Genomic DNA, 22,231 nt, shown 5'->3' with positions numbered 1-22,231 from the left:
AAATATTTCTCATGTTCACAGCTTTCTTTGAAGCAAACTGGTTTGTCCCTCTCTTTTTCCTAACATTTGATGGATAATATTTTCTTTTTTTTCACACTTCCTGGCTGACCCATGCTAATATCATTTGGATCTGCCCCTCATGTGGTGCTGTTGCATCCCAAGCTTCTTGTCTTGTGACGGAGAATGGCCAGTATATAAGACAGGCTTTGTGAAATGGATGCATAAACTCTATATAGCGTTCAAGCAGACACTACTTTGTGTTCTATAGGTATAGCAAACATGTAGGTGATAGTTGCAACACAGATAATTTATTCAAATGAATAATTGAGATGTGAGAGATGTGTAGTCTGCTACTTTATGTACAGGTGCTAATTATAATGCAGATAATTTATGCAAAGAATGAGAAATTAAGAAACGAAATATCAATTGTCTGTTAGTATGAAAAAGTTGTGTAGTAGAGAGGCTATATGAAATGGTTGCATACACTGTCTTTCATTTAGGCACACAGTACCTCATATTATATAGTTATGTGTGTGTTGAAACATGGATCACTTAAGGTAGAATGCACCTCGGGGACAGATATTCGGACTCTCAAACTTTTACAATTCTTTTTTGATATACCACTTGTAAGGGTTCATTTTAAAGCTCTTGGAGTAAGAAAACTTTACACCGGCTTAGTTTTACGAAATTCGAAAATTTTATTTTTCTCCATAGAGTTAACACAGGGATGGCGGCCATTTTGAATTTCAAATATCGGAAAATCTTGAGTTATTTGTTTCTCTAGTGCCAAAATTTGCACTGTGACCCCCGATTTTTATTCTCCATTTTGAAAGTAAATGGTTGAAAGATTCCTTAAGGAAAGTTTGAGCAAAAGTTTAAGTCTTTTACTTTCGAGGCGCGAACTACCTTAAAGTAGTATGCGCATGGATCACTTAAGGTAGTATGCGCCTCGAAAGTGAGACTTAAACTTTTGCTCAAACTTTCTCGAATGAAACTTTCAACCAATGGCATTCTCTTACCAATTCAACGATAAAAATTGGAGGTCACCGTGCAAAGTTTGGAATTAGCAGAACAAATTCTCTAACATGAATTTAAAAATGGCTATCATTCCTGTGTTAACTCTATGGGGAAAATTAAATTTTGGGTTGTCACTTCATTGCCACACACTTTTTTTCAATCGCCAAAAATGCACCTAGCAAGCATCGAAATCGGTAATGGTTCGATTTGAAATGCGCCCACGTGACTTCATCTACCGCGGGGTATTTTAAATCTGGAATGTATTGAAAAACCTGCCGATTTGTCGACTTTTCATCGGTAAGAGGAAAAATATCTGAGTATGATTGAGAAGGACTAATGTGCTTTGACCCTACGTCGAATTTTACCGATTTCGATGCTTGCTAGGTGCATTTTTGGCGATTGAAAAAAAGTGTGTGGCAATGAAGTGACAACCCTTGGGTAATGTTAGGCTGTATTGAATTTGCAACGCACATGTATATTTAGGCTGCAACGCACATGTATAGTTAGGCTGTATTGAATTTTGCAGCGCATAGTATAGTAAGGCTGTATTGAATTTCGCAGCGCATACTTTGTTCTTTTCTGCAAATACTATCAACAACAACAACAACAACAACAACAACAACAATAATAAAAACAACAACAACAAATTTACAGAGTCCAATATATTTTTATTTTTCTCCATTTTTAAATATTTAATCATCATCTTCATCATCAATATCGCTGTATTGAATTTTGCAGCGCATGTGTATAGCATGGAGGTAGCTTACCTCCATGTGTAGGCCTTACAGTGAGGCTGTCTTGAATTTTGCAGCGCATAATTTGTCCTTTTCTGCAAATACTATCACCTACAACAACAACAACAACAATAACAACAACAACAACAACTTTACTGAGTCCAAATTTATTTTTATTTTTCTTCATTTTTAAATGTTTAATCATCATCATCATCGGAGCTCGAGGACCCTTTGGTTGTCCGCGAAGTTTCTGAGTTCGGCTGCTCGGTCGCAAGGAGCGCTTGTAGTGCGCCCCCAACAACAACATAATTTCCAGCTTTTCCAGCTATTCAATTCAGTAATCTGGGTCAAAAGACCTCGAAACATAGGCTCAGTTTGTTTTTTATTTGTTTGTTTGTTTGTTTGTTTGTTTAGGTACGCACACATTCAATATTTATATGCATTTATGTTGGCTTTTCTCTCAAACAAATAAACATACGATGATGTTTAGAAATAAGCAAATCCTGGTAAATACACCGTAAATATACCAATGTTGTGGGCGATTTTCCGGAGAGAGCTCAAACAATGCACTGAACGTACAGTGCTGGCTTGTGCAAAGCAAAACATAAGCTTATAATACCCGCTTTACACGTGGGATATGTAATTAAATCTCATGTTTTGCCGTAAAATGAGGTTGAAAATGCATCTTCGAAATGAAAATAAAAAGGAAAACGGCAAAACACAATATTGTGATCTCCGGTTATTTGTGGTGGTTGGTTGGGTGGAAATTGGACAAGTGAACTTTGTTTTTGTGTCGGCACTCGGAGACCAACTCAGAACGCTTGCATGATTAAGCTTATGAATATAGCCTTTCTGTTAGGCAAAGATTGCATTTCACATCGGAGTAAATGCTTGCTTTCGATAAGACTGATCTTGAATGGTTTATCCTACAGTTAGTTTTTAAGTGCCAGACATACTGCAATCCTGAACATCTAAGGAAAATTTAGTTCACTCTCTCAGAGGACAAGATGTAATTTGTGTGCTTGCCTGGTTTGATGAAGGCGTTTCGATTTTTTTTCGTAAGTATAAATGACTAATAAATAAATAGACGAACGAATGCACAGATAAATAAATAAAAAATGAAGTCCTGGAATATAACAATTCCCCTGACATCCAGTAGTACCATAACTTCCGTCTGTAGATGGACTGTTACAGTAATTTAGTTCAGATCCAATTGACTATCACCTTGAGACTAAAATTGACTGTTGAAATGAGCAATTTCGTGTATACCAATGTAAAATTACAGTAATTATGGTGTAATCATGGTGTAATTGAGAACCTGGGCCTTAACGCGCTGGTGACATTCGGTCCGTAACTTGCATGCGGGCAGGAAACCTTTACACTAAACAGGACTGGGTTTATTCACAAAATATCAACGCATGCAAAACTTGTTGTAAAAACGCTAAAGGGTAGAAGAAATTGATATTTTGCAAGAGGCTTGGATTCCAAGAAAATGCAGCGTTGTAAAAAAGGCGTGTCCACAGAAAGTGAATACATGTCGGCGTACTGAATCATAGAGAAAGATAGATAGAGTCGCAACGGGTATTGTTTAAGGCGTGAAGCGGTTACGTAACCCATCCATGCAGGGTTGCTCTCGCCTCTCTTTTCCGAAGAGTGCCGACCATGAATCCTTCGGTAATTTTCGGATTTTCGCCAATTGTTAAGCGAAAGTATGTTCGGCAAAGTTTGTGTTGTTGTTTTCGTGTGGTGCTGAGCAGAATTGACGTGCTGGCGAAAACGGAATGTTTTGAGCTTCAGGAAAGTGAGTTTTTACCGTTTTAAAATTCCTCTCATATTTTTATGAATATATAATGAGCGTGTTTGAACCAAATTTGAAAGTCTTTTATCGATACTGTCTGGTTTTACTCAATGGTTTACGGTCAGTCATACCGTCTTTCACACATGCGTCAAGGAAGGACATGTTATGAAACTGCTGGCGTGTTATGTTTTGATTTGCGTGAAGCAGTGTTTCTGGCCTGAGAGTTCACAAAGTAACTATGGTTGCTACGCGACTGGCAGTACGATGCCATCTCGTCGTACATTTCGCATAATCTCGTGTAATTATCAACCACAAAAAAGCCTCCAAAAAGTTTAACACCTTTGAAGCTCATTTTAATATGAAAAGCCAATAGTCTACCGAGACGACCATGGAACAAAAGGCATGCAGGCGTCACCACTCTGTCTATGTTACTCTGTGACTGAATGAACAGTATATTGGTTGTGTGAGTTGTGAGCGGGGTAAGTGAGTTGAAAGAGCCTCAGGGTTAGTAAGTAAGTAAGAAGATAAGTAGTAAGTAAGTGAGTGAGGAGGTAAAGTAAGCCAGTTAGTCAGTAAATTAATGAAAAAGAAAATAAATAAATAAGAAATTGACAAACATTGAAATAAATATACAAACGCAACTTTGACAATTCCTAAATTATTCCAAATATCTGTGGATTATAGTTTCTGTACAGTAATTACAAAAACATAACTGTGTACGTTTAATAGTTAATTTCCGTGGTTAATTTGAATTTCTGTGACCGCCCGCTCTAACTCTTTAGCATAGTAAATCAAACTTCGATACGCTGCTCATGCAACTGATGCCTGCTTGTCATGAATCTCGTTGACATTGACGAGTTGGGCAAAATGTACTGCTGTGCATGCACGTAATGGTATGGTCGGAATTTCCAATCGATGGCTGGTGATGTGTCATCGCGACTGTGGTGTCTCTTCGAAAATCTGCGCAAACAATTTTTGCTTTGTTCAAAGCTCTATTCTGCGTTTGTTTGGATCTTCGCTAGTGCAGGGGAAATCGTCATGAGATGTTGCAGTAAATAACAGCTGATCCAGATCATGCACTGCCTTCTTGAGTTTACTCGGAATATTTACTTTCAGAAGTCGAAATGACTATTTACGCTTGTCTCGTTCCTTGATCTACGAAGTGACAGCGTGAAAGGAATGATTCGAGACCCGGAGTCGCCGATCTTTGGACCTCGCACTCGTGCGGAATCCCATCCGAACGATGGTCAACAATCGTCTTTTTCTCATGCGATATTGTACTCTGAAATTGACGAGACCCAAAGTGAACTCAAGCGGAGATCAAACTTTCGCAGATCTGCGATAGATGACGCGATTCCCGCTACCAAGCAAAGAAGTGTGATCGAAGAAAGCTTCCGACCTCTACTTCTTATCATGTCGGCTTTCGGTCTGTTGTTTCCGTCCGATGGAGGACAAGATGACAACTGTCGAAAACTTAGGTGCAGAAAGGCAACATTTCTGAAGTTTTACACAAATCTGGTGGTTGTCTTGGTATGGTCGGCGTTCGTCCGCTACGTCATAGGAGTTGTAGTCGGCGATATCGTTCCTACGCACATAACAACTGCAATAAGTGTCGGTGTTTGGTATTTCCAGAGTGCCTGCAACGCAGCCATATGCCTGTTTCATTCATTCAGATCCCATCGCCTGCTGTTGTTCTTTCACAACTGGCAAACATGTTGGCAAGACTCACTTCATAACACCGATGCTGAACTGAAATTCCCACGCTCTTGGATAAAGAAACGAGTCTGTGTTATGCTGTTCCTCAGCATCACCTTCGTTGTCGTGGCAACAGCCTATCCAGCCGTCGGGAGATACGGATCCAATGAAGCTCTACGCAATGAGACTTTCTTCGTGACGTCACGAATCCTTGGCTCTTCAGCCGACCCGTTCTTTATCGTTCTTCACTGTTACGCTGCGGGGGCCTGGGTTTTCCCTGTGGTCCCGTTCATCATCATTTGCAGTGTCCTAACCCACCAGTTCGAGAAAGTGACCAAAAAACTTGAATCGTCGATCGATCATACGGGGCGAATGACGTACTGTCTCCGAACACTGAGGCGACAACATCAGACTCTATGTCGAGCCGTGAACGAGGCTGACGACATATTTTCGTTTTTCATCTTGGTGACACTTTCAACGAGTTTTGTCTTAGTTTGTTTCCTTTTGCATCAGATTCTGAATGGATCAGGCACTATTGCGCTCATGGGCATCGTGTGGTTTGGGGCCAATACAGTCAACATCGCCATAATATGCTGGTACACGGCGTCCTTACACGAGAAGGTAGGTATTTAAATTAAGGAGTGGACTATTTGGGGTTTTCTTTTTTTGGGGGGAGGGCTGGAGGATTTAAAAATATTGTTGCTGGTCATTTATAGGACAAAAATTGTCTGCCCAGTAGGCAGGAAAAATAGGTTTTTGGAAGGGTGTAAGAAATAATTTGCTCCCATGTACCCTGAGACAGTAGATTGTTTCAGTGGTCTCTGGAGCTGCCGCCTATGGTGGTCGATTATGGCCCAGCTTTCATAGATGGGTTGATGATTACTGAGCACTGTGCATACCGCATAGGATATATTACATGAATCAGCAGAAACTTGCGTATTCATGGATGCGTACCTGTAATCTGTTTATTTGCTATTGGTTAACAAATATATTATTGTTAGGTGTCTGATAATGCATTGTCAGTTTTGTTTGTCAAATATCAGTTTAATACGTACGTATGTATGTGTATGTGTATGTTTATATGTTTGTATGTTTTATCTTTAACCGATTTTTATTGCGAAAGAAAGTACAGGTAGCGCCAATGATATATATGTAGTATATCATTTGTTAAAATATTCAGTGATGAAAACAAAACTTAAGTGCAACTCAAATCTTAGTAAATAATGTTCTTTTGTGATATTCATTGCACATGTAATTGCATTAACTCCTGTCTTCTGTCACACATATTGATATTGAATGGTGGAAATTGTTAAAGATATATGTACACACTTTCAACGCCCTCACAGATTAAAAATAAACAGTGCATACTACTCTGCATCACAGAAACACCTGAGCTGTGAGTGAAAACTTCTAAAGGCAATGGAAATACTTTGACATGCATAAATCCTTACCAATAACCATAAAGTAGAACTTTATATGAAAGCAAATCTTTGCTGAACGAAACATTTTGTAAATTCTTAGGAATAAATATTTCAAGAATAAATTCTAACTATTTAAATAACTTTACAATCTTTCTTAAACCCAGAAAATCTGACCATATTTCAGGAAAGAGATAAATATGTTGGACGTTTAGTGCCCAAATTTGACTCATGCTTAAAGTGATTTAATTCAATTTTCGACCCCCCCCCCTCAACCGAAATGCTGCCTACGTACAGTCCATTGGTGAGTATTCAGAGAGAGTGGTGGACACACACGAGTGCTTACTCTTCAAGCAGGTCAAGGGCAAAAGAAGGGTGTGGTCTATTTCATGTGAGAGATGTATCAGAAACTTTCGAAAATTATATCGTTTATTGGCTATAGGCCTACTTGTAAACAAAGAAACAAAGAAACAAACATCGTCCTTTATTGATAAACATGAACACAAATACAAGTCTTTGTTGGTTCTTTACTTTGTGTGGCTTTTTATCATTATTGGACGATGTTGTATGGAGCGTTGAAGACGAAGTAGTATACCTGTAAGTCTATTCATTGTGTGATATCTGGGATTCCACTTGCTGCGGAATCGAATGACGACATAGTAGTACCTATAATTTGTTAATTTCAGGATGAACTAGTGGACTTTTTACGGCAAAATTGTCTGCTATCAACAGGACAGTAAAAAATTATAAATTGAAGTCGATTTCCGCATACAATTTCCTGTCCAATTTGAAATTTGACCGATATCGTGTTATTCATTACAACAATTATCGCCTCTCCCTAGAAAATTGAAAAAAAAACCAACAACCAACAACAGTGGATAGCTTTGGTGAGTCGGAAAAAATCGTAGACTGCTAGCTGCTGTCCCGTGTACATTTACAGTTTGTAGTACGTACTCAACGGGAAATACTAGTCTAAAACTTCCGTACCGTCACTGTGGTGTCGCCAGAACGCCAAAATCTCCGTACGAGCCATACCAATACTGTGTTAAAAAGGGAAGAAAACATGGGATGCTGCATGCTCGATTCACCACTCTATTTTCTTTCCGAAAATCATATGTGAAAACAAGAGAGACTGCGTCATTTGATGTGCGTGCAGGATCCCAAACATCGAGTGTCGAGGACAGTTTAATCGAACCTTTAGTGCTGTTTACTGTAGTTAACCAAGCGTATTCAGAAGAAACAACCGTAAAAACATGTTTCGAAACCCGAATTCTCCTGTCTTTCGGCCTCGAACGTTTGCGCAAGCTGGCCGTGAACGTGAGGATTTTTGGTCGGACGACGGTCAGGGAACGTCCCCGTCTTACGTTACAACAAACACTGGATCTAATGAAATCGGAAATCAAATTAAACATAGTAAAAATATCAGTGGATCTTTGATAACCATGGGCGCTTTTCCTTCTCGCAAGCAACGAAATGTGATGGAAGAAAGTTTCCGACCTATTTTGATCGTCATGTCAGCGTTCGGTCTGTTGTTTCCGTCCGGTGACGGCGGACAAGAAGACAACAACTGTAGAAAATACAGATGCAGAAAGACGATGTTTCTGAAGTTTTACACAAGTCTGGTGGTTGTCTTGGTGTGGTCGGCGTTCGTCCGCTATGTTATCGGAGTTGTAGTCGGCGATATCGTTCCTACGCACATAACCACTGCAATCAGCGTCGGTGTTTGGTATTTCCAGAGTGCCAGCAACGCCGCAATATGCCTATATTATTCATGTAAATCTCATCGCCTGCTGTTGTTCTTTCACAACTGGCAAACATGTTGGCAAGACTCACTTTATAACACCGATGCCGAACTAAAGTTCCCACGCTCTTGGATAAAGAAACGAGTCTGTGTTATGCTGTTCCTCAGCATCACCTTCGTTGTCGTGGCAACAGCCTACCCAGCCGTCGGGAGATACGGATCCAATGAAGCTCTACGCAATGAGACTTTCTTCGTGACGTCACGAACCCTGGGCTCTTCAGCCGACCCGTTCTTTATCGTTCTTCACTGTTACGCTGTAGGGGCCTGGGTTTTCCCTGTGGTCCCGTTCATCATCATTTGCAGTGTCCTTTCCCGTCAGTTCGAGAAAGTGACCAAAAAACTAGAAGCGTCGATCGATTATACGGGACGAATGACGTACAGCCTCCAAACACTTAGGCGGCAACATCAATTCCTATGTCAAGCCGTGAACGAAGCTGACGACATATTTTCGTTTTTCATCTTGGTGACACTTTCATCGAGTTTTGTCTTAGTTTGTTTCCTTTTGCATCAGATTCTGAATGGATCAGGCACTATAGCGTTGATGGGTATAGCATGGTTTGTCGCTAACACAATCAACATTGCAGTAATATGCTGGTTTACTGCGTCCCTCCACGAGAAAGTGAGTATGACGCGAAAGCTTTTGATACGAAAGTAAAGCCATTTCTTCGAACGGTTTCTCATGCCATCCCTCTTCACTCAGAGCTTTAAAACAGGAAAAAATATTTTAAAGATAACGGTGCGAATGTCTGTCTGCCCTCTCTCTCTCTCTCTCTCTCTCTCTCTCTCTCTCTCTCTCTCTCTCTCTCTCTCTCTCTCTCTCTCTCTCTCTCTCTCTCTCTCTCCCCCCGAACGTGAAACTCGGGTAAGGAATAGCTTGAGTTTCGATATTATGTTGTTTGGCCACATACATACATAAATAAATACATACATACATACATACATACATACATACATACATACATACATACATACATACATACATACATACATACATACATACATACATACATACATACATACATACATACAGACAGACAGACAGACAGACAGACAGACAGACAGACAGACAGACACATACATACATACATACATACAGACAGACAGACAGACAGACAGACAGACAGACAGACAGACAGACAGACAGAGACGACTAGGACATGTACAATTTACTACGGCTCGGTAAATGTTGCTATTCTAATCAGTGATTATCATGAGATTGCTGGGTATCTGTATTGAATATCAAGTCCCTCATTGTCGACAACTACGGTTTGGAATTCTCTTTCTCTTATTTTTCAGGCTCATTCTCCGTTTAGATATTTGCACAATATCAGCGTCCTCCCAGGGAAAGATCAGCATCTACAGGTAACAGCTCTAACACTAACATTACGAATTTCTCGTCATTTTTAGGTGGAACCATGTGCTGCGAGGCCGTAAATGGTTACGGGTTTCAGTAATTCAATTTATGATCAAAATATTATTTTTTTATGAATAAAGGTTTTATTTGGTGAAATTTTCAGACACAGTGATGACAGAGTGCCTTTCTACTGATCAGGAAGCATGAGGTATCACACATACTTCGTATGTGATCGTAATGGCAGAGAACTTACTAGTAGTTTGGCTACACCATAAAAATGATCATGACTGGTTCATAATATTTCTATGAGAAAACGCTCTTTGTGATAAACATGCAATCTTCTTGACCTTGAAATAATTAACTTATGACAAATGAAAAGTTTTCGGTCGATAATTTTAAACGTACCATAAAATTAAAGTTACCCAGAAGAACCACGTGACCCACATTATCATTAATGGTCAAGTTCGTAAACAATAAAATGTTTATTTATGTCATAACAAAACAAGTGGGTGAAAGTAGTGTCTTTTAAATGATTAAGTCCGTTGAAGAAGGCATATTGGACACGCTATTCTTTGCCGTTTGTATCCAACTTGACCAGAAAGCGACAGATTAACTTGGCATTTCCACACAAAAGCATACCAATACAATATTTGATAATCATATGATGACATTTTGTCCGTAAGTAATAAGGCTGTCTTTTAAGTCGCAAGTTATTTGCAATAACAATGGGTCCTCCTTAAACAGTAATGTTTCCACATCACAACTTCATGGTATCGTTTGACCACATATCGGTAGGCGAGATTATAACTTTAGATTTTCCATAATCTGTCTTTGTTGGAAAAGGTGTAGATGACTGTTATCGCTTCATAAGCAAGTACGTTTTCACAGACCAAATTTCCTTGTCTCTGAAAAAGTAACACTAAAACACGAAATATTTGTCTTCCATGGAATTTATCCGTCAGTTTGTTTATATCAAAGAAAGGAACATAACCGATCTATTTGCATCGAACATTGACAAGCTCAGAATACTACAAGTAGTAGCTGACGAATCGAACAAGGCCGTCTGAGCATGTTTCAGTTACATCTTGAAGCGTGTAGTCCATTATCAGTATTAGGTTCTCCTCGTCTTCGTGTAGGTTAGGGACGAGACTAAAATTAAAAGGGGGTGTTAGTCACTCTTTATCACGCAAAATTTGTTAAAGGGTCACGAAATTTCGGGCATGCAGTTTGGTGAGGGTCGCCATATTTTTGCTCAGCGCTTTTTCAAAAAAAAGCCAAATAACAAAACAAAACGAAAAAAAAAAACAAAAAAAAAACAAAAAAAAACAAGACAAAAACCTACTGGCTCACTCCTGTTTATTTCTGTTTAGTTTGTCACCTCTGGCTTTTTATCCACAGCGTTGTCCAAGAGCTTTCAAGGAATTTGATATCTCGATTGTATATTACGTATACTATTCTTGTCGTGTTGGAGATACGTAGAGTAATCCAATGACTCAATGTTTGCCAGTGAACTCCAGACGTTTTCTGAAATTACTCTTGTATTTTTTGTTCACAGCTAATGTTGTTTTTATCAAAGTTGCAGGGCGAGTGCATTGGCTTCACTATGTGGGGAATACTCGTTCCAACAAAAGAGTTCATAATAGCGGTATGTTATGTTACGCTGTCTTTGATAGTACTACAAACCCTCCTTTTGTCAGATCTCCTTATGTTATGGTGTACTGCCTGACCGGTATCGTATATTCACATATCCCCGCATGTCTGTAGGTATGTGCGTAGACTTGTGTGCAACGGAACTTGAACGATCTATCTCCAGTATCTAGTTCGTCTTGCTATTACCCTATGACGAGGCTACTGGAACCTAGCATTTGGTCAATAGAACGATTTATTTTTTTCCAACTTTGATATCCGACCAGTTCTTATGCTTTCTTGATTTTCAGGTGCTCGGAGCGTTCGTCACCTACTTCTCTTTGATCGCTCAGATATTTTGATCATGGTGAGAGAACCTACACAGTCCTGGTGTCGTGGAACAGGACGACTGGTCAATATTTCACCGGAATTTGTCGTCAAACATCGATTGTACCACTATGATGTTTCACCACTTCTCCGTTCAACTTTCACTACTTAAGAGAAAATGTGAACAAGCGGTCGCCATTACATTTTGTACATGAATCATAGACGGTGGATGGGAAGAGTAAAACTTTTGTGGGGTGTGACTCACATAGCATGATAATACACAAAGCAGTGACAACATCGCTGAAAGCAGGAAGACACTTGCACTGGTGAAATTTTAACTCTCATAAAAATGAGAAAATCAAAAGTTATTTTTATTTTATTTATCAAGAGTAATATTTTAGCTTATTATAGCTTATTTTGAGAGCCATTATTTTACTACAGACTTTTATCGTGTAACGTTGAAAACCGTGGTTACAAGTCATATGGTTAGGACGCCCTCAATGGTATATTTTAGATTCTTTTTGTTTTATCCTATTGATATAATAATATATGAACTCTGGGATACATATACATCTTGTCTACCACAGGTTCTCTTGGTTAGATAGTCTCCTTGGTCGATCGATCGTCTGCTCGATTAAATCGATCTCGTACTCGTTGAGAACAGAGCACGGAGCACACGATCGATTGTTCGACCAGTGTACCCAGCCCATAAGTGCTTGTGTTGTCTACCTTCTGTTACTAATAACGTATACGGTATCGTGGAAGCGACTAGTTATACGCAAGGATGTGCTGTGGTTACAGAATACATTGTCCATGTAGACAGCTATTTCATATGTGAAATCAACATATTGCTTTATTACAATTTCAGCAAAGACGCAAGTCCATATACCGTCTAAAAATATAAAATAGCCACGTCGCTTCCATTCATCGACACGATGTGTGGGAGATAGCAGGTCACAAGCAACAGGTGTTTGTTGATGACGATTGACGTATTCATTGACGGATTATGATTACATATTTGCATGTACTATTTAACTTGATATAATGAATTGGTCACTGTAAGGTGCAATAGAGTCGCCATCGTCTTTTTCCTCTGGATCTCCATACAAAAAGATAGGGAACAAACACAGTCTACTAGTATTAGACGAAACTCGACTTCTCAGATGAATGAACGTGCGACGTCATACCCGTCGGGCACTTGAAATCGCGCCGCCAACGGTTTGCTATATTTTTCAGTTCGTTTACGATGTGCGCATGTGTGGGAGTCGACAATCACGATGTGATTTACGATGAATTTCGTTTGGAAAGTGATTGTAGTGCTTGAGGCCTGTATTTGAGGTTAGGGTGATTCTATTGGTCTCGATCACGTAGCCAAAGCTGTTACACGATTTGAGTGGCATAGCTACGCGAAATTGTTGCAATCGGAAACTTCGTCTTGGCGCGTGCGGAGGCAGAACTTTCATAGGGCGGTTGTTTACGATACCGGTTCTCTCGTTAAAAAGCTACAGTGCTACTGTGATATTTGTGTGTAAAAGTGTTCAGACACGGAGACGTGACGTTCACATGCACAGTTCGTAGGCTTATCCTCCGGACAGTTCACCATTCCCGTACCTTTGCGACGTGACGGGAAGTATTCCCGCTTTCGCCCGTGCCGCTGCGCTGGATTGAAATATTTCGTCTACTGAAGTTGGGATCTCTCAGTAGTAAACTGGTGTTATATTCTACCACTTCCACGAGTATATCCACACACAGCGGTGTTTCTCGGCGTGTGATAGTAAAATGTAAGTATAGCGTTCTGTCTTTGTTATCAGAAACGACTGTTCAGTATTTATGAATCAGGGTGCTTAGCAACGAATAATTAAATCCAATATGTCATTCTGCTAATATGAAAGCAATTATTTACAACTTTTCCAACCGATATTCACTGTCGCGGCCTCCCAGACGCGAGACGATGCTTTTGGCTAAAAGTAACACCCATGTCAAAACAAAATCGTGTAAAAGTTGTGGTCGATACCTCTCAAAAACGATACCGTGACAGTACTTATATTTTATCGTTGGTATTTTCACTGTCAGTGTCACTCTCATTGAACAAAAAAATATCATTTTGGTGGCCCAGAATCCCACCACGACCCCCTCACAATTTCTCAAAAATAGCTGTTAATCGGGGTGTTGGTAGTGAAATTCAATTTCTGCCTTTAGATCCAAATCCGCAGTGGCCTTGGTTACACATCCCCGGATTAATTGAACTGCATTGATCTGCGTTTGACTGGTGTCAAAGGAGATTAGGTCCGAACGTAGCTCTTCAGTTCAACAGCGTCTGCACATAATAAAAACTGATGGCAGTAGATTGCGCTGTGCATGAAACGTACATCCTGATAAAAATAACGCCAGCAGAGATGTTACTTTCCAAGGTAGCCAATCCATAGGTAGTATGTGTTATTTGTCAATTTCAATATGTGTTATGAAATTAATTTTCCCTGGGCCCCCGGGTCCATTTCATCACCAGGTCCATCAATAGTGATTAACATTTTATTTGTCAAATTTCATAAATTCACATTTTTTTTATAATGTGTTAAGACCTTACACTTTCTGTGATTTTCTGTCAAAAAGATTTTATGATCACTTTGATAATGTTAACAATGCCATTTTTTAATTTTTTATTTCCCTTGGAGTGAAATAGTGAGAAGGGTTGGTTGTAGTTGCTGTCATTGGCAGAGGGGAAAATTTCCAGATAACTGAGTGTGGGTCTGTCATTGTTTCTCCATTATTTAGTACCATTCTTGACAGATAATAATGTCCAAATGCTGGTACAGTCCTTGATAGACAACACAACAATAATGTGCAAGCAAACTGAATGTAATGATTTGGTGCGAAAATTCTGGTGAAAAAAGGAGGGCCTGTGGAACGTCAATGGAGTTCGCGTTATTACTTTTACATGTTAAAATCCTGTTCAAAGTGAAAGCCTGACCTCTGACCCTTACACTCTGAAGATGGTTCAGGACGTCCTCCCCTCAGGAGATGTTCCCTCATGAGATGATGCTAGGATGGAGAAAGTTGGCTAACGGAAATCTAGGCTTCAAAACTATTCCGGAATGAGATGAAGATTTTGAATAAAATATTTTCAATTTTTGCCCATCTTCACTCAGCCATACGATCATGTGAACATTTATAGTGCCACTCACAGGTCAAAGGTCGGGTCACTGAAGTACCAATATTTGAATCTGTGACAGTGTTGTCCTGAAAAGGTAACAGAAAAAGGTGTATTCCATCTTATGTCACTTTCATTGTCCCTCTTTGTTTGACTTGGCATTAAAAGGATGACACAGAGAGGTTAGGGTGCAAGTTTGTGTGATTTTTTTCACCATTTTCCAGTCATTTTTGAATTCACCGAATTCATTCCTCTTTCAGGCTGTTCCCCTCTCCCCAGCCAAGCCAAGCCAAGCCTACAGAAAGAAACCCTTGTTTGCCAACATCCAGGCCGAGCTTTGTGCATTTCATGATGTCGCGTCAAAGTCGCTGCATTTGTGCCGCGATGCAATTCTTAGAAAATAAAAAAATGCCGCACAATTATCAATTGTAGGCCTGAGGGGGATTGTAGAGAATGTCATCGGGGCTGTCTATTTGTAACCATGACGAGACTTACAGTGACAGCAAGTGTGATCCTGTGATCTGAGCGAGACAATTTCCATGAAAAATGAACAGCATATCAGGATAAAATTCTTAGACTAACGCTGTAATTTCCGAGCATTTCCACAACATGTTGACGTTGTAGTGAGCTTTTAATCTGTAAAATGTGAAAATCTAACACTCAGTGTCACCAATAATTGAATAAAATGTAATCGGTCATGTGTAAGTCGTATCATTTTGGAAATTTTTCGTATTTAGAATTTTTCCATGAGAGTTTGAATTTTATTTTTTTCATGAAACAATATACCAGTGATGGTAGAAGATTGCAGGCCTTAAGATTGGCTCTTTCCTAGATCTATAGAAAGCGTTTTTGAAAAAGTTGAATTTGTGTGGGGGGAACCCTTGCCCATAGTGGATAGATAACTCACCTGCTTTACAAAGTGATATTTATTGGAGGTTCCTGCTGTTGTTTTCTTGTGCTTAAATTTCCCTCTTTTTATTGAAATTTGGTAAATATTTCATTGATTCAGCTAGGAATTGCTCTGTGGTATTTTAGTTTTTTTTGCACCATAAAACAAAAAAAAAAATTGAATGCTGTCATAGATGGGTATTGCTTGACAGTGTCTGGAGATTGTATTCCGTCAGTCACTCTGCGATATCTACTCTCTGATCAGTTCTCATCTGTTTTCGCTAACAAACAGGTGTACTTGATGAGTGTCACTGCAATTGAAACGCTAGCCCTTTTGAAAGGCATTATTTTTCCCTTCAAAAAGACATATCACTCCATTTCCTTGAGAAAACTCGTTGAAGGTGTAGTCTTGCTAATCTCCTTGTGGTACAATGCCACCAACGGACAAGAGGTTATTCAGGAAAAAAATGAAATGGGCTCGTCAAACAGCTGTCAGGATTTTATCTGGGAATTCCAAGGAAAATTGAGCAGAATACCTTACCGCGCCATCAAACGACAATCTGAATAAAATATATTTGATGTGGTGATCATAAAATATCAAAGATTTTAAAATGAATTTTGATTCTGTGCAAAGTTTGACTTGTAAGAAGTACTCCGAAACACAGACTTAATTGTTTAGGCATTATTATGCTCAAATCTCATGAGCAGGTCAGAAATATTAATGGCCTTTTTTCAAATTTCTGTTTGAGTTTTGTAATCACTAGATATGCTCAGGGATGCAATTGGTTTTACCATATACATGTGAGGTGGTGATTTTTCCTGAAAATCTAGAAAAATCATCTCACAGTGAAATTTTTTACTGTACAAGGGTGTGTTTTGACCATGCGTTTGATGACCGATGTAAGCGCAAGAGATTAAATTCCATTGTGCATTGTCACTCGCCCACATTCAGGAACCTGACAGAGACAGTGTGTGGGTAGTGCTGCCCGACATCAACTACCCTGGCCTAATTTAATTGGGGACAACTCCATCAATTCCGCGGGAAAGAGCAACATAACTCCCAACATTATCGGCTGAGAAACTCGTTGCCCGTGATCGTGTAAGGACATGATTGCCTTGCACGGGAGTGTGGGCGTGTGAAGATTCAGGCAGAAGAAAAGGAAGACGACAAGCGTAGGGGAAAAAAAGTCAGTTATCATTTTGCATTGCGTGCTCTTTAATTCTCGCAGCCACAGCGACCATAATCCAACCCACTGAGTCTAGATGAAATGCACTCTTCTTCATCCTGTTTGGGTTGTGATGAACGACCCTTTACAAGGTATAGAGTGTCTTTTTTTTGCGTTTTAATTGGCGTTGTTTTTCATACTGCAGAAGGGTACATGTAATTGAGAGCACCTTCTCTCTCTCTATGTCACTGATACATCCTAATTATCGCACCTTGGAGGGACGATACTCCATTTTGTTACAGAATCTCTGCGTTAGCTTCGATGCTGACATATAATATCTGTGTTTCATTGTATAATCCACCCAAAATACAGTAGTTCAGAATCGTAAAAGGATGAAAAAAAAATCATATTGTTGGAACTCAGACGTGACAAGAGAGATATTACTGTCACATAATGCTTGCATTGGGTTTGTTATGTTCTCCTCAAGTACACAGCTGTCTACTCTAATTTTGTCGTATTGTCTATGAGATTCTCACCCATGAAGTGAACGTGAACGATATATATACAAATCTAACACCTTTGATCATAGTGAATGTTGTTAATCTGCATAAAGATTTTTCTCCCTTTAGGAATTGTGCCATGCTTATGTCATATCCTAAATGTTCAATATTATAGTGGATTTCCAGTGTTTCCAATCTCAGCTGTAGTCAGGGGTCAGGCTGTCTGTCTGTCTGTCTGTCTGTCTCTGTCTCTCTGTTGAAATAGATGCAGTCCCTTTTTTGCAGAGTGTTCTTGACAACAGGGTTTATTTAAATTGAGTTATTTAGTTTATTCAGTTGGAGAGCATCAACTGGGTCCTCTGCCACATATTATGATGAAATTTCATGTGCTGGCCGCAGACCTATATTAGATATCAGTGTCCGTGGTTTGAGTGCATCATGGAAAAAGCAAAAACACCATTTTGTTCTCTCGGAATCATCGCCTGATATGGAGTGTAGTCTCTCCATTGATTTCTCCATCTTCCAAGTTGCAGTGCTGGGTTTTGACTTTTCCATGCACACACAGGAATACTCTTATACACTCAAGCGCGCATGTGTGTATTGATCATATTTTATAGAAAATCAATATTATCAGCTTCGCTTTCACCTCGTTCAATGACACATTGTCAATATTGTAGCAACTCTGCGAAGCTTTGAATATTTCATGAGAGCCCTCATATGCTCTCACCACCAGTAAATTTCAGAGTGACATTCAAAACAGTGAATTAACCTTTGCACGTGCCAGCGAAATCCAATATTCCATGCATTTTGAAGATCAGTGCCAGAAGGTCACCCATGCGAGGAAAAATATTTTTCTCCCGATGTCACTGATTAACGTGAACCCACTCTGTTTTTAGAAGGAGCTGTGTACATTAACGAGCAAATTAATACTGTCTCTGATTGAGGATCAAATACGCAGCAACCATTTTCACATGGCAAACGTTTGCTTGCACACGTGTGACCTCTGTAATAACAGATTTCAATCAACGCCATGATTCTGACGTATTGTTTAGCTTCGTTAGTTCATCATTCATGGAGAAACAGGATTATACAGACGGAAAGAACACAGGGTGGAATTTTCACTGATGAAAAAATTCAGCGCTGTGCAAGATTGCAACATTAGTTTCTTTTGCAGCATATGATGTTGTCAATTGAATTCAGTTTTGTATGTTTAGCATTTCTCATAGACCCTTTCCAACTGTTTGTGTATATTCATTTGAAAGAAAGATCCATGCCTAATTTTTAGCTCACATTTGGTTATACCAATGTGATGTAAAAAATTACATATTTGGTTATACCAATGTGAGGTTATCATATAAGCTGAAGTCGGTGGCATCTGTATGTATGTATGTATGTATGTATGTATGTACGTACGTACGTACGTACAGTATGTCCGTCAACTTCAAGAACTCACAAACCGCTGCTCTTTTTAGTGCGGTATTTGGTCTGTTGATGCATCCTGGGCTGTGGATGGGATTTTGTTCAAATGAAGTTTTCAGTGCCCAAATTATGCAAATGAGCTTAAAAAATGTGAAAATGGTCAAAAAATCAATAACTCAAGAACTGCTGGTTTGATTGCTTTGAAAATTAATATGCAAGTACCTTAGGTAGACCTTATACACTTTTATCTCAAATTTTGGTTGGATGTTTGTGAGGGTATAACCCTTCTAATTTGTCGAAATTACGACAAAATTGGAAAAATTACTGTTTTTGGGCATTTTGTCATTTTTGGTCAAAAAATCCTAAAAAATATTGTCTTTTTAAAGCCCCTGGACAGACACTTTTTATATTTGGTGTACAGATGTTCAGGGATGACAATAGTTAGATATGTCGAAATTGTCCTGAAATATACAAATTTGTATTTTTAAGACAATTTTGTCATTTTTGGTCAAAACTTGTTCTCAAAATTACTTGTCTGATAGCTTTGTAATTTGGTACAAAAGTCCCGAGGGATGTTATTAGATAAATTTTCTGCTCAACGTGTTGGAAAACCTCCAAATTTGTATATTTAAGGTAATTTTATCTGTTTGTGACCTTAAATGACCTACACTAACCCAGGATAGTTTGTGAGACAGTTACGAAGGCTGTGAACATAATTTTGTCATATTTGGTATCAATTTGTAGTAAAATCTGATCCAGAAAAGAAAGCTGAGGTAAATTTTTTCATTGCTGATCAATTTTTGCAACATTTCCATGTAACACACACAAGAACTGATGAGAAATTTGGATCCAGGATAATTCCAGATGTCGTATCATTTGAATGTAAACAGCACTTAAATTAATTACAGATAGTGAAATGCCTTCCACTCATAGCATTAATTAAAAAATCCCAAAGGTTGTACAGTAAATACATTTCCTGCAAGACTGGCCTTATGTAAACATGATCAACAAAGGGATGGAACATTTTATATTCAGGAGGAGGTAGGGTCTAGAAGATTGATGAGGTAGCATTACTTTTTACCAGATCCCTTGTACATTTTTTCCCACTCTTTATTTTTCCCCCACTCTTCCAACCTTTTCTTTTTGTCAAGCCTTCTCTGGCTAATTTTTTGTTGACATTTGCTAATAGGATCTGCTTGTCCTATTGCTATAGAAGTTGATATGCATGTTCCTTAAGATGACCTCCAGTACCAAAGTTGCAGACCTTACTTGCTTTTGTCATTCTTATTTTTCTGGTTTAAATATTTCTTGAATGGACCAATTCAAATCAAATGTGAGCACACTGTCCTTGACGGTATTTTTTCTGAAACTGATCAGCAAAAGTGTTCTCATTCAATGCAGTTTTAATATGAATTACACCCTCAGCATAGCTTTTTGTTTTCAATTTTCATAATTCACAGCTAATCTAGGAAATTGGTTTTTAGAGGTATGACAGTAGGTTTCCCGCGTTCTTGAAAATTTCTAACGAGAAGAAAGCAGCAGAACTAAGAAAAGTTTCATGCATGCAGTGGGCGATACTTGTAGGCCAGTTATAAAAGCATCCACCTATAATCCTTACCAATTTTTGTCCAGACAATTTTCTTATGTGTAATATTTTACAAACGTAGTCAACATGTGCACACAGGGATCTCATTGAGTGCAAAAATATTGTCTTGCACAAATTGCAAATGATGAATCTGAAAATAACAATGAGGTCCCTTGCCTTGTAACAGGCAAAATTTGACATACATTCCCATCATTTTCAATGGTGAATGGCTAAATTCTACGTACCAACAAAATGATTTAACAACCACATGTATGTCTTGCTTTCAAAAATATATATCATGTCCCTTACAATCATCTAATTTTTTTCCGAACAAAAATCATTCATTCAAAAAAAAATTAATTTCCTAGATTTATTCTTCCAGATGAAACAGATTTGACGTTCTCACTCGGTACAATTTCACCAAAGCATTTCATTTGCCGTGACGTGCGCGCACAAAGGAAATTAAATTGTATGCATGGTGAACACATGTGGCATCCAGGCTTCCTGTTTTTGCAGAGAAAGCTGTTGCAATATGTTAGAAGTCAAGCGAACAAAAAGCCCCACAATTGTGTTGGATAACAGAATGGTTAGCTGTAAACAATTGCCTCTTTTCTAATTTATTCCTATCGCTTTCTGAAAATTAAAACGCATTCTTATGGCTGTGGTTGAATTATTCTTGGGAGTGAAATCAACGCATTTTCAAGGCTTCTTATTCTGTTGGGAAATTGAGTTTTTTGATTTATGTTCTAGGCCTCCTTCTTATCGTATGTATGTGTTGATACATACGTACATGCTGACAAATTACTTTTCGATTGCATGCAGGATAATTTTAGAGACTGTACGTGTGTTTATACAGTGCTCTATGGTATCTGAAGTGTGTATTGCACCGCATTGCACAGCACTGCTACAGTTTGTCTGTGTACATTATTCGGGCCCTGCCATGTCTCCCTGTTATTTTTTATCTCGTCATTTTATATCTCGTTTGCGCTGTAAAGTTACGGGATTACCCCCTCATATTCTAAAGTGGCTCAGAGCACATCATATGACAAGCTGTGTCATCCGTCGGTTGTCAGTTATCATGAACACTGCTTTGAAAATTGTCCTTATTTATGGTTGATGTGCTGCTAGCCTTTTTTTCCCCCCTAAACTGTAAAGTGGCTTGCGCGTTGTGCTAGTTGGTACTCATAAGGCTTTCTGTAGATGATTGCTCGCTGATCTGGAGCCATATCCTTTCCCCATAAAAGCAGAGAGTGTATTCCCATGAAAGAAAATGGAGAGAGAGAGAGAGAGCAGATATCATTCCATGAAGGAGGTCGATCAATTTTCCAAATCAGGGATGAATCTGTTGCAGGCAGACTCTGCATTGAGGGAGATCAGGAAGAAATAAAGAGAGCATACAGCAAGTCACAATGTATAGCACTGCTGATGTAGTGCAATGTGGGCTCAGACATGCCTCGAGATTTTGGATGCTCTGACTCGAATCTGCCTCTGCGGTGTTGTTAAATGACAGTTGAGAATTTCTACCTAAAGCTAAAAGATGGGGCTAAACTGTATCAGTGAAAGGTAAAATGAAAGCATTTCGCCCAAATTTCCCCATTTAGAGGACCAACCTGTCCATGGCACATAACTGGATTGTATCAAAATTTTGCAGTGATAAAGTGCACTTTGGGAGATGCTGAGCCAGGCATAGATTGGATGAGGGTGCTGGTATCGATCTGAGCTAACTGCTGCATATTTGTTGATGGCTAGCGCCCT

The 22,231-nt window shown here is 39.0% G+C and overlaps 2 protein-coding genes across 5 annotated transcripts in view; both read left to right on the top strand.

The window, feature by feature from the left end:
* The first annotated feature begins 4,363 nt into the window (after positions 1-4,363).
* LOC139120192 (uncharacterized) lies at positions 4,364-12,939 on the top strand. 2 transcript variants are annotated; one of them, XM_070684356.1, is made up of 4 exons: positions 4,364-5,865; positions 9,760-9,825; positions 11,373-11,462; positions 11,755-12,939. In XM_070684356.1, the coding sequence occupies exons 1-4, from the start codon at positions 4,729-4,731 to the stop codon at positions 11,803-11,805; spliced, it is 1,344 nt and encodes a 447-aa protein (XP_070540457.1). In that variant the 5' UTR covers positions 4,364-4,728; the 3' UTR covers positions 11,806-12,939. The 2 variants fall into 2 exon arrangements, with proteins under 2 accessions (XP_070540457.1, XP_070540456.1); XM_070684355.1 differs by lacking the exon at positions 4,364-5,865 and adding an exon at positions 7,805-9,082 and having other exon boundaries at positions 11,755-11,935.
* A 1-nt stretch (position 12,940) lies between these two features.
* LOC139120193 (complexin-like) overlaps positions 12,941-22,231 on the top strand; it is a 50,553-nt gene continuing 41,262 nt past the window's right edge. For 2 of the 3 annotated variants that reach the window (XR_011549058.1, XM_070684357.1), the window contains exon 1: positions 12,941-13,551. The gene's annotated coding sequence lies outside the window, so the exon portion shown is untranslated. Of the gene's footprint in view, positions 13,552-16,913; positions 17,125-22,231 lie in introns of those variants that run through there. The other variant, XM_070684360.1, reaches the window with a different exon arrangement.

The sequence above is a fragment of the Ptychodera flava genome, chromosome 20 (genome assembly GCF_041260155.1).
Source record: "Ptychodera flava strain L36383 chromosome 20, AS_Pfla_20210202, whole genome shotgun sequence".
Lineage (NCBI taxonomy): Eukaryota > Metazoa > Hemichordata > Enteropneusta > Ptychoderidae > Ptychodera > Ptychodera flava.
Note: the sequence above shows the minus strand (reverse complement) of the source record. Positions and strands in the feature narration are given on the sequence as shown.

Coding starts and splice junctions, on each gene's coding strand:
- LOC139120192 (XM_070684355.1), top strand. CDS start 7,916: ATGTTTCGAAACCCGAATTCTCCTGTCTTTCGGCCTCGAACGTTTGCG. Junction 9,826..11,372: donor GGAAAGATCAGCATCTACAG/GTAACAGCTCTA, acceptor TTTTGTTCACAG/CTAATGTTGTTTTTATCAAA. Junction 11,463..11,754: donor CAAAAGAGTTCATAATAGCG/GTATGTTATGTT, acceptor CTTGATTTTCAG/GTGCTCGGAGCGTTCGTCAC.